The following is a 12946-nucleotide window of genomic DNA, read 5'->3' as shown; positions in this document are numbered from 1 at the left end:
CCCTCCCAGCATTAGCCCGTGAAAGCTCAGCGCTAACTTTGCGACCAGCTAAATTTAGTTATTATTAAAGTTATAAGTGCTTGTGTTTTTAAAGTCCTAACACAAGCACTTAGGTAACATTTATTGCGCCAGACCGATAACGCTAGCTGTTTCTTGTGAACAATTAATAAACAGCTGACAAAAGGTAAATGAACTCACCTGTAAACTTCCTCCCCCGGAAGTCTAAATGTCCCACAAAGCGGAAAAAGACCCGTTCAGAAGCTCTTCGGGGTCTTACGTCTCGTCGTTTACTGTATGTTGTTTCTGCACTTCCAAAGATTTATCGTAAACGTCCGTGAAGTCAGGTGCAGAGGAGTGGCCTCGACGGCCCAACGTACAGGTGAGTTTCACAACGTCATCACGCGGAGGCAGCGTCACTAACCGGAAGCGTGTCCTCAGAAATGTGTCCCCCTCCCAGTTTTGGTTGAGATAAGACATAGGTTTCGTATTTGAAACCGAAGGTTGACTTAAGTCGAAATTTTTATTATTTTTTTTTAAATCTTATAGAACCCTGGATCTTGATTTCTGTTAGTGTATCTAAAAGTCACGCAACACGCTGGTCCGAGTTTACTTCCCTGTGGGGTTTTTAAACCATTGCCCGTGTTTGGCCGGTTTGATCACCTTGTAAAAAATATTTTACATGTAAATATATTTGAAGGAATATATTATTACCGTGGCTGTAGGTCTGGTACAAGTGTACTGTATGGGTCACCCAATATACCTAACTCAGTCTCTCCCCCAAAGCCAACGTTATCTATGCCACATATGTTTGACCAAGGCATTTTCATATATAATGTGTGAGGGTAAAGTAACAACAAAGATCTGACTAATTTTAAGCAATCTTCAAGTTTTTATTTGTTTACAAAGTTAAGATTGCAATTTCATATAGTCCTTCCTTTAATAAGTAGAAAAACCTTTTAAAGAATTAGTTGAAAGGCACAAATTTTACAATATATACATTTGGATCTAAATTATAAATATATAGAAAACAAAAGCACAACCCAGAATAAAAGTGCTGAACACAGTTTCTTTTTTACAGAAAAAATAGGCTTTGTTTAAAAATACATACAATCAGTAGCATGTTTTTTGTTTCATTTTTTGTTAGCAATAAATTATTTGAGAGTGATAACATTTATATATTATGCAAACGGTGGAGAAACAAGAGAAAGGGTTACAGTATACAAGGAGCAATTCATTGAAGTTCAGAAACAGAAGCTTGCAATGCTCAACCCTAACAGACATAGAACAGTAACTTGATTATGCCATTCTTAGTGCAAAATAATAAAATAATGAAAGGCCTAACTACATTAAAATGATTCTATAAAAGTGTTTATTCCTTAAAATTAGATCCATATCCCTCAAATGCATAAAGCTTTATTTGTTTGACTATAAATGCAGAACTGAAAGCAAATTCTTTGCGAACTGGTGTCTTGGAATGTGCCTGATGAGGAATTTTAAAATCAAAAATATTGTGATTACACGGGAAACATGCGATTGTAGGATGCTACAAGTAAAAAAAGCCTTGAGTCTATGATACTGCGAGTCAGTCTAAACCTAAAGGAAGGGGAAAAGGCTTGGACAGATTAACTGCACATTTCAGTATAACCTGGGTGCAAATCAATGTTGAAATCTGTCAGGTTTAACAGGAATTATACATCCAACACAAATCAAAACAAAAATGTCCACAGAACAATAATGTTCCTTAATAAGAAACAGCCTTTGATCTTTGCCCTAAGAAGGCATAAACATTTACAATCACCAACAATTTCACAAAGACATATGACAAACCCATCACATTATGACTAAAACATAAATATCGCAAGAGTCACAGCACAGAGTTAAGAAAAAATAGCAAAATAGTATTGGTTAGTTTCACCACGGTTACAAGGGAAAAACAATATATTTCTGCTAACGCCCCACTATTACACCTCTTGTACGGTTCTTCCTGAGATTGATAAAAAGGTCTGATATCTTAGAGTCAGCAACTTTAGGGGTGTCTATAGAATACTTTGGTATCTTTCTGCGAACTGAAGGCCTGATGAAGGACTAGAAGCTGGAGGAAAGCATTCTACATAAAACATAACATAAAAGTGAAATGAGCAGAAATAAACCCAGACACTGTACAGCAGTACAGAACAGTGCAATCTTATTTGGTGGCAGGTTATAATAGAATTTGTTTTATAGTTACCTTGATACTAGAAACTTCCCTGACCAAACAATTGTGTTCACTATTCTAATAAGCAGGATAACATAGCTAAAATCTAAATATCCCTTAAATATAAATAACAATAACTTTTATGATAACAATGACTAAAACATCAAGAACGCATTGCGTTCATTCCATAAAAAAACTTATTGTACAAAGGATGTATGCATGTCATAACCTAAAAGAATACGGAGTACAACAGAAACAAGAGGGTTCATTTCATGCAAAAGAGGAGGAACAAAGCTTTGCCCCAGCGGGTAAATTATACTTAGCATATCTGCTTCATCACAAATGAAAAATAGGGTTTTATTGCTTTTTGATCAAATAAACCTATTCCGGCATTTTGTCCCAGACCAACTACAGTGTGTTGTCCTCACACAGAGACGGCCAGATGTCACAGGTTTTTAAATATGTACTTTCATCCACAGTGAACATTCCTATTCTACATATTTCAAATCTTCTTACAGCCCTAATGGCTGAAATGGAAAAACATTTCATCAAATAAATGTTATATTTTGAACTGTTCTTGAACCCAGTGTTTGAGTAGAAAACATGCTCACTATATTGTCCAACTGAAGCTTTAGGTAAAAACAACAGGTTGTGTTTTAAAACCTGAAGACATTAAGAAAATGTAATAGTCAATATTTACTGTAGCACAAATCACAAATGTTCATATCTATCTTGGTCAAAATGACACGAAAATCCAAGAAAACACTCAAAACGTTCCTGAGAAATTCAAAATCAAATTCAATCAGGAGTCACGTGACTAAAGATCGCGATCATCTTTAGAAAGAAGGGTGGTAAAATATTGGGAGACAGTTTTTATCCATGCTTCTCATTAATGAGTGCCATACTAACCCTAGCACACTGTCACTTATGCACGGAGAATCATACAAGAACATACGGGCTTGAAGAGGGCTTCCTCCTGAAATCTGCCGACAGCATTATGTAACACACACGAAAACGACTGACTGACTGACTGACTGTGAGGGTTACAGTTAAATGGAAATATACCACATTAAATTAAAACTAACGCTTGAGAGTACAAATCTATGCATCAGGCTACATGGATTTTTAAAGACTGCATTTATAGATTTCTCCAAAGGCACTGTTTGCAACAGCAGACTGCTCGTCCTCTCCCTTTTTACTCGCACTAGTGTTCATACATGCAGGGAGAGACACAAGAGGGAACAAAGAAGAAAAGAATGAAAACTGAGGCATTTCATGGCTAATCAGCTTAGAGATTTCTTGGTTTTTTCTCTTGTCTTCCAGTTCAGCACTATAATGTTTCTACACCCACACCAAACCTTGCATACAGCCTTTGTTTTAGTCAAAACAGGCGGCTATAAAGCAAAGTAACAGTAAAGCAAAGTCTGTAGATGTTGTTTCTGGTGAAAGGCATTTAGAGCTTCCAGCATCTTCACCGATCATACCTCGTACAATTTAGCAGCGGGAGGTTTATAAAAGATTTCCACACCTTAATAAATGAGCTTTTGTTTTAGCAGCTCATATGTTCAATATGTTCAGTTTCTACTGTTTTTTTTCAGCTGCCTTTCATTGTGAAGAACACACTTTGGTGCAGAAATCTTATATTTTGATCAAGCCCGCCATCGCCTCAACAGCCTAAAGCAGGTGAATGCTACAGGTGGGTGAGAGAGGGGTGAGCCAAGCGCAGGGCAGGCAGTGACGTGACTATAGGCCCTGAGGGGAGAGGGAGTAGGTCTGAGGGTGTGATCATAGACAGCAGCAGACGAGACACAATCTGCTTTTAAAGTCAAAAACAACTAAATAATATAACTAGACCAAGTACAGACGAGCTGTTCTCTCCTAGTCTTGTTGGCGATACTGAATGACAGACTTGCGGTCTGACCCGGCCTGTAACATGCTGTTCAGAGCCTCGCGAACGTCGAGAATGCCAGAACTGCAGTGGCCGTTGTGTAGGGGCAGAGTGTCCGACGGAGGGGTGAGATAGTTGGACGAGAATTGAGAGTTGGGAAACAGGGATGAAGACGGGCTGGAGAACAGAGACGAGGAACTTGACGTTGGGGTGACGGCGGAAGAAGACAAGAGGTTGGTGGAGACTTGTGGAACCAGGTTGTTTGACACTGACAAAGTGGAGGAAGAGCAGGAGGAGCTAGAGGATGAGGGGCTGGATTTCTGCGTGGACATCTGGGGAGACAGGGCCAAGTCGAAAAACTCTGAAAGGTCTGCAGTGTTAGTGGCTAAAAGGGTGTGGTTGAGCTGCTGCGTGGGCTGAAGATGCAGCAGCTGCTGCTGTTGTAGCAACAGAGGCTGTTGTACTTGTGCAGTGTGCTGGGCATTCTGTGTGTTCGGGGAAATCAATGACTCTAAATTAAAGTCGTCTCCAAATGCCGTTGCGTTTCCTGTCAGACTGTCCAGACTCGGCCTGCCCTCAGCGTTGTCTGGGGAAGGGGATGGAGAGCTCGTAGTCAGGTCCAAGATCTCTTCCAAGGGATTTTTGGAAGGCAAGTTTGGAGACGGTGTGGTCTGGTGGAGAGACGGGTTCTGGTGAAGCGTAAAGGAAGGATGATAATGTTGGGGGAAAAACGAAGCGTAATTGTTGCTGAGACTAGGCAGACTGGGCAGACGACCCTGGCTGCTGTTGGTGGAACTGTTGGGCCAGGTGTGGGTCCTTTGCTGGGGCAATGGGGGCATGTTCTGGGGCGGCAGCTGTAGAGGGGGCTGGGATTGGGCCTGCATTCTCGATAGCTGCTGAGCAAGAGCAGCTTGTTTCCTTTGTAGAGGATTTTGGGTCAATTTGTGGATTTGGTTGGGGGTGAGAGGAGGCTTCCACAATGCGGCCAGAAGGTGCTTGTCTTCCTCCATTTTACGCATGCGCTCTGCAGCCTGCCGCTGCTCCTCAGCTTGCTGCTCTTTCTCCTTTCGCCTCCTCTTTACCTCCTCGTCCATTAGCATGAGCTCCTCACGCACACGGGCCACACAGTTTTCAGGGATCTTTATACCTGGAAGAGAGAAATGGTTTCAGGTGAGTACTTGCATCAGGTTAATTGATATTTCATAACTGACAGTAAACTGAGCTAAACTTTGTAAAATGATATTCTAAACAAAAGTACAAACATTAATATTAACAGTAGTGAGGTGAATGATCCTCATGCTGATGCATTTTCATAAATGACAACTTGAATTTCAACATATTCTCTACTTCACAGCCGTCACTTTGCACTTTAGGAAACTAAACTCATTTCCTCAGTTTGTCAGTAGTTGGAATCTGTCAGTAGTTTGACAGCATCCCATTTAAATCAACAACTCTTCATATTAGTTATTCCTACTGGTGTGAAGCCTAATAGAAATATATGCACACTGTGCACACCACTGCCCACTGCCCAGTGCTGTACTAACCAACTTGTTTGTTGTGGTGTTTGGTTTTAAGGCGGACAATCTGCAGGATGCTGGAGCTGGTGATGTCAGACACCACATCGGATACGCGCTTCCACACACGTAATAGAGCACCGCACAACATGTGGTACTGTCGGAGGCGCATGCCCTCTAGACACTCATGGCCTTCCTCTATTTTCTTACACTTTCCATTCCTGATGAAAGAAGGGGACAAAATAACAAATCACACATGGAAGCACCTTATCAACCAATCTGTTTTTTTACTCTGTGGTTTTGCTTTGTATTGCTTATACAGTGATGAAGGAGCATGGCGTGATCTTGTGATCTGCAAAACCTTGGGAAAGGCACGTGACCTTTAGACCACCCTGGGTGATTTGGAATAAGCACCAATCTAGAAGCAGTCAGACATTAATCCCAGGAGATGCTGTAGACTGCTTACCAGCTAGCATGGCGGCATTTCTTGATGGAGAAGTTGAACTTGTGCTCCCAGCTGTCTTTGGCATCATCTGGAGTCACCTGGTAAGATGAGAGGCACACCACCATAATCAGTTTAGAAACTATTAAGTTACAAGCTTTCTAATGTTACATACAATATTGTTTACTGATTAAGATCATTCTTGTGTTCAGTTGAATAGAAACATACAGCTTTGATACAACATGTGAAGTCAAGGACCCTCTCATGTTCACAAGGGGGCAGCAGAGAGCACATGCTCATCTAATGTCAGGAGCACTGGCATGTCACTGCTAAAAGTGTCCTGCCATTCTCCTGGAATGAGGATGTTTTCTTTTCAAACAAAAGGCCTCTTTACCGTATAGAAACAGGGACAGGACTGGTTTGAGGGCAAAGGAGTACTTACCTTACGGTATCGTTGCTCCAGCTTCTCCAGACTCTCAGGGTGGGTCTGTTTGCCGATGTTGGGTTTGTAGATGTTGAAGCTCCTGCCTCTGCCTTGCTCAGCCAGCAGCACACATGGATGGCTACCTTGTAGCTTTAGGAACACAAAACACAAAAGCAGTGTTTGTTTTCTTTGAATAAAATCCTTTCAGTGCTGTTGATGATGCTGAGATGTTTCGGTTGAATAATGTGCTACTTTTAACATTATAACATGGTCTCACCTTATGGGACAGATAGAAACCCTCGTCGGGACGGGTGAGTTTCAGTGACCTGCTGTACGCCTCCTCCCAGGTCATACCTCTGTCCACACTGATCTGTAGAAGCACAAACATCAGAGATCAACGAATAAGAAAAGGACAAACAGGAAAGCAGCTACATCTCTGCTGTTACTACTTTGGCCTCAAGTCAAATTATATATTCAAAACAGGTATAAGGCTATAAGTGAAGGGAACTTATAGACAGCAACGGTAAAACACATAAACTTGCTAAACTTGTCTTAGCTGTGCAGCCTTGTGCTCATTTGACTTCATCCTGCTACTTCAACCTACAAGTATCTACGCAGGCTCCTCCGACCCCAGATAAGCATGAATAAGCACAGCGTTTGCAAAGTGACATCAATCAGCTTTAGATAAGGTGTTAACTAATTATTATTTATTATTACCTAATTCAAGTGTAGTGATTTAACTTACAACTTAACTTAATCAACTGAAACACTGGTGTTATGTTTAATGGACCCTACCTTGTAGAGAACAACCTGTCCGTCCTGAGGGTTTCCAGCTGTCATGAAGGTTTCCTGCTTCTCCTCGTAGATCTCATCATTACCTGGGGCAAGGTCTGTCAGAGACAAAACAAGTGAACCTAAATAATTACTCATATTATAACAATGTGGTAGTTATTTTGTCTTTTGCTGTCACTGTCTCTAACATTAGGTTTATAACACAGATTATCACTGTCTTCACGCAACAACCAACATCTTGCATTCTTAGAGGGACGCCCCCATACCTAGGATTCCCATGTCATATTTGCCCTCCTTCTTGTCCTTCTCAATTAGGTAGTCAAAGTTATCAGTGAAGTACTGGAACAGATAGTTTTGTTTGTGGACCTCCAGGCCCAAAATGCGATTTAAAAACTTTGTGATGCTGCAGTCTGCAATACACACAAAACAGAACAGCATATGCAGCTAATTCAGACAGATTCTCAGTCAAACTTCAAAGTAGGTGTCCTGCACTGGATCCACACAATTCAGCTGGATGGCTTTGGATACTCTACCTTTTTCAGTACTGATCCCAAGGCGGGGATCCTTACAAAGGATTCCTACATCCATCATTCCAAGTTTCATGTCTGAAATAAAGGAAAACTTTTGTATTACTGATGCATCACAGTTAAACATTGTGTTTGTGAAGTTATTCTCCTGTGACAGATTTAAATATTTAGTTAAAGCCCAAACATACCTCTGAAGAAATTGGCCTCACCCATAGGGTAGCCTTTGGGAGGGGGCACCTTGTTCTCTATGTGGCCCAGGATTGCTTTGGTGATTTTATCTAGAGCCTTGGTACCATACTGCAAGAGAAGGGACATTCAATTAAATGAGAACTCAGATACAGATACCTGTAAAATAATAGTCCTAACATTAGCTCACATTGACATGTAAAGGCCAGCACAGAGTTTTTTCTTGAATTTGCCTACCTTGTTCTCAAAATTGTATTTGCTCAGATCTCTGGATTCAGTGGCTCTTCTGTCTCCATGGGTTAATGCACCCTACAGTGGATTGGTACCAGTTGTTATTACTGATAGTATTACGTTGACAATTTGACAATTTCCAGAGCATTATCATTGAAAAACTAATACAGTAACAATTGGTAAATACATTCCATGTAGATGTCATAAAACTTTTTAGTTGCAAACTTGAGTCAAATAGCCCAGGACTCAACCAGTGTATGTGTGTGAATAAAAAAAAGATAGGAATAAAAAAAAAGATATAAAACATAATAACATAAACACACCCAATAGATTAAGTGACTGCACAATCTAGTTTCTGCACGCAATGTGTCAGAGGAAGCAGATGAGGTTGAGGTGTGAAGAGCAACTTTCGTGATAGGTCTTTTAAAAGAACTTCAATTTTGCGATGTGGTAAAAAAACAGTATATGTTATATCTTATTATAAATATCTCATTTATATTTAAAATTTAATTCAGAGCAGTATAATTAGGATCTTGGCTTGTGGTTGATGGTTTTGTACAACTTCATAATTTCAAATGAAAAGTGCGGAAGATGAAGCCAGTCAGCAGCAGACTACGACTGTAGCCGTCTGCTGGCTCTGACTGCACAGAAAAAAGCCTTGAGATACCAACACAAAGGGATGTTTCAGCCAAATATGACTTCATTCTTGATTCAAAGTCTGCTGGCTGCAAATATATTCAGGCATCTCCTGTGTGTGCGTTTGAGTTGTATCAGGTTCAAGCAGGCAAGTAGATGAGATGTGACCTATTCTTTATGCGGATTTACCGAACACAGCTGGCAAACACAGGAATGACTTCCTGGAACCATCATCCCCTTGCACCCTCCTTGCCCTTTTCCCAAAAGAACTTCCATGCTGTGTCACCATGGAAATAAATGACTAGTGCTGAAATGCATCGATAATTGTGGAAAATAAATTTTACAAACACTTATAAATTATACAGACAAGTGCCTTTGCTTTTTCTGCTTATTCAGTTTTCCGTTTACTGAGCTGGAGAAGGGAAAGACCCAGAATCTCTGGAGGTTTGTGGAAAAGAGTTGAGAAAAGCAACTTCAATCGAATAAACAAAAAAGCCACTCTATAAAGGCGCTTCAGAGAAGGGAATATCCCAGGAAACAGGAAGGACAGAGGGTGAAACAAGGGAGAAGAAACAAATTATAGTCGACAACAATCCAGAACATGACAGTCAAGGGAGGCAAAACCAGAGAGCATCTATGTTTACAATGGAACAGTTCTCACACTACACAAGATAGCAAGATGAAAAGGGTTATTCTCCCACGAGACACGGTTCACTCATTTAAAAGCAAAAATTAAGGGAATTGTGGGACAAATAAATGTGGAGAATAAACAAATTCAACACGCACACTTTTACGTGTATAAGGATGTGATATTTACCAGGCTCTCAAGTCTCTTAGCCACGATGGAAGCAAAACGCCTCTCTCCAGCCAACTCTGAGATAAGGAAGATGTACTCTGGGGCTGTAACCTGGTTGGACCGATGGGTGCGACCTGAAAGAAAGTACGGAATCATGATATTAAAATAGAAAAGGATAAGAATAAGAATTTCCTGTGTCTTGCACCTAAATCCTGGATTAAATATATCTGGGACATAACTGAGATTACCCACAACCTGACATTGCTACAGATGTTTCGGACATGTGTGAGAGGCAGAGCTGGGTGAAGTGACCCTCTCATAACCATGACCACCTCCTTCACACATTTTTCTTCTTGAACATTCCTCATTGAGTTGCAGGCAGATAATTATAACACCAAATGTTTTAAATTATAAAAACTGTCCTTCCCACTTTACCTTTACAAGACACATTGTAGCTTTACATTTCCCAACTCACCAAATTGCTGAATAGCTCTGTCTGCACTCCAAGGCAGCTCCAGGGTCATGTGGACCCTGCGCTTTTGGTTTTTTATTCGCTTGTCTGCTTGCAAGGAAATTCCAGAGCTGGCTGCCTCTGAGATGATGGCCACAAACTGAAGAAAAGGTTCAGATTATTACCAAATGTAACGAGAATTATGTTAAAAAAAGCTGTATATGTACAGTGTTTAAAAGGCTGTGGCCATTTAAAACATTGTTTTTTATAGCCAGATGTGCAGCATGCAGGTCATCTGATAGATCTCACCTTCTCTCCACTCATAAAGCGGTCTTTTTCCTTGATATTGATGTGGTCAATAGTTAGACCCTGCTCAGCCCGTGATTCATAACGCACACTTCCATCAGGACGCCGAACAACACGACCCTTACGACCCGTCATCTGCACACAAAAAAGCACGGTGTGGATAATGTAATAACATATAATTTCAATGAATGCAGAGTTTCAGGTTGATGTGTAGGACTCTAGGTACTGTACCTCTGAGACTTTATCAGGTCCTCCGAATTTATCAATGAGCTCGTCCAAGGTATTGAGAGGTAGTTCTTTTCCCAGCACAGCTATTTTGTTGAGGAGGATTTGCTTCATCTCCTCTATCCGTGCTGTGGACAAAAACAGAGGGGGCATTAGCTATGAAATCCAAACAGGGCAAAGGTCACCAGCATATTAGTGCATGCATTACCTCACTGAAATAACAAACAGAATCAGAGTGGGTGCCTGCATACCTGTCTGGACACTGGTGTGATTCACAAAAATGACATCGTCATTGTCTAGCAGGGAGTCTGGTGAGGAGTTGGAGTCCGTGTCCATGCCTTCAGAATCCGTGCTGCTGTCATCTGTGATGTTAATCACACCACCGCTGTCCACTGTGTGCTTGGGTACCTTAGGCTGGCGACCTTTAGGCTTCCCTAATCACAAGGCAAAACATGAACAAGAAATAAGCACTTATGCCCAAAGGTTCTTGTGGTGGTGCCCAGCTGTCAACCTGCACAGTTTACTACCAGCCCATCACAGGGCTTAAATTGCACCTCTGTGCAATTTGACAGTTGACCCATCTGTAAGTGTTTGGTCTGCAGGAAGAAGCTTGAGAACCCCAAAAGGCTATTATCTATTAACTGCTTATTCAGAAAACAATGTCTGACAGTGTCAGTATTAATGTGTGACACTTGATGGCTGAACAGTGTATAACACCATATGAAAACCATTCTTTAAGTGGACATGTGGTTGCAATGTGACAAACACAACTCCTTCACTTACGTTTTCGCTTATTCCCCGGTGCCTTCTCTCTTCTCTGTTTCTCTGAAGGAAAATGTTTTGTCACAAGAGACTGGAATACTCCTCTGACAGAAAGAAAATAGAGAGAAGTTAGACAACAGAATTTAGTTTGGTCTAATCATTCATCATAAGCTACAGTAGAGCTACATTACAGTACAGTGAGCTACAGTAACACAGTCAGATTTGCACCATATCTATTTCAGTGGAAAACAGACGATAACCACTTGAATCAGGGTCAAAGGAAAAGCCAAAACTTTCCTGCTGCTGGTAAACTTTGCTGATTCCAATGTTGCTATTTTTATGAATAACCTTTCAACAACAAAAAAAAACAAACGCCACTGCACTCACTCTGCTGCAGAGACGAATCTGTCAAGATGTCCGTCGTTCTCATCCAACACTTCCCTCGTGCGGGACTCTCCAGTGGACTGCAAGCCAATAACGATGCACTGTGTTGGGACAAAAATGAAAAAAAAAAAAACAGGAATATGAGGTCTGCAGCATTACCTGTACTTACTAATGTCTCATATCGGACTTATGATGAGAAATAGAAATTCGGGGATTTCAGGGGAAGAGAATTAAAACATTTTACCTGAACAGCAATAATTCACATTAAAAAACATAACTTAATGCAACATCTACTAAATCTTAGCTCCTGCTTGGATCTTCCTCTGATATATATATTTTAACACTCATCAGTCAGGACCACATTGCAGTGTGTTGTACTGACCTTTCCAGCCTCCAACTCCTTTTGGGCCAGCTCCACCAGACAGCGGACCTTGGCAGCTATACAGAGGTATTTGAAGAAGCGCTGGTGAGACGACCAGAACTGCCCCCACAGAGACTTCCTGCTGACCAGGCCTAGTTCATCGGCTGCACGCATGAATACCTGCAGCGCCTCTGCCCACTGTCCAGAGAGTCCAGATGTTATACATCTATCATGTGCACATCACACATATAAAATCCATTATGTTAACAAGCAATCCTCATTTGTTGCTCACCAACTTGGCAGCTTTGTTATAAACCAGTTTGAAGTCGCTGTCCAGTCCGATCTCTTCAATGCGGAAAGACACCCCTGAGAAGCTCAGCTGCCTTGCAATGTACATCCCACTCACTTTCATATCCATGGCAACGATCTCCATGGCACCGACACCCCTGTTAAAAAAACATCACATAAATGAATTAACATAATTCAATGATAGGTCAGCCAGCCATAAATGTTTTGGATCAATTATTAATTATTTAAAAATATGTGCAAAACATTGGACACATGAATGACTGCACTCTTCATCCCAACTACTGACCACACTGAGCACACTGAGCCTGGTTCTGCTGGCTACATGCTCAAGTGGGATTTGTTGGGTTTTATATACAATTCGATAGAACTTCATATGTTGTGCCTTGAGATGCCATTTGTTGGGAATTGATACTATATAAATAAACTAAAATGACTTGAACTGAACTTTAAAAACAGAACAGAATAGAATATTGTCGCAGGGTTTAGGATTTACTGATTTTTACTGGAAAGAAAGAGAC

The 12946-nt window shown here is 40.9% G+C and overlaps 1 protein-coding gene across 6 annotated transcripts in view; it reads right to left on the bottom strand.

The window, feature by feature from the left end:
* Positions 1-866: 866 nt before the first annotated feature.
* si:ch73-63e15.2 (protein strawberry notch homolog 2) overlaps positions 867-12946 on the bottom strand; it is a 43752-nt gene continuing 31672 nt past the window's right edge. For all 6 annotated transcript variants that reach the window (XM_029146293.2, XM_029146294.2, XM_029146297.2 and 3 more), the window contains 19 exons: positions 12412-12565; positions 12141-12317; positions 11762-11859; positions 11396-11478; positions 10864-11046; positions 10619-10740; positions 10391-10522; positions 10106-10241; positions 9652-9764; positions 8205-8276; positions 7970-8078; positions 7788-7859; positions 7521-7664; positions 7258-7352; positions 6740-6832; positions 6481-6612; positions 6063-6139; positions 5627-5817; positions 867-5229 (listed from right to left, as the gene is read on the bottom strand). In XM_029146293.2, coding sequence (XP_029002126.1) covers positions 4073-5229; positions 5627-5817; positions 6063-6139; positions 6481-6612; positions 6740-6832; positions 7258-7352; positions 7521-7664; positions 7788-7859; positions 7970-8078; positions 8205-8276; positions 9652-9764; positions 10106-10241; positions 10391-10522; positions 10619-10740; positions 10864-11046; positions 11396-11478; positions 11762-11859; positions 12141-12317; positions 12412-12565 — 3340 coding nt within the window. In that variant the 3' untranslated portion in view covers positions 867-4072. The remainder of the gene's footprint in view (positions 5230-5626; positions 5818-6062; positions 6140-6480; positions 6613-6739; positions 6833-7257; positions 7353-7520; positions 7665-7787; positions 7860-7969; positions 8079-8204; positions 8277-9651; positions 9765-10105; positions 10242-10390; positions 10523-10618; positions 10741-10863; positions 11047-11395; positions 11479-11761; positions 11860-12140; positions 12318-12411; positions 12566-12946) is intronic.

This window comes from Betta splendens, chromosome 4 (genome assembly GCF_900634795.4).
Source record: "Betta splendens chromosome 4, fBetSpl5.4, whole genome shotgun sequence".
Lineage (NCBI taxonomy): Eukaryota > Metazoa > Chordata > Actinopteri > Anabantiformes > Osphronemidae > Betta > Betta splendens.
Note: the sequence above shows the minus strand (reverse complement) of the source record. Positions and strands in the feature narration are given on the sequence as shown.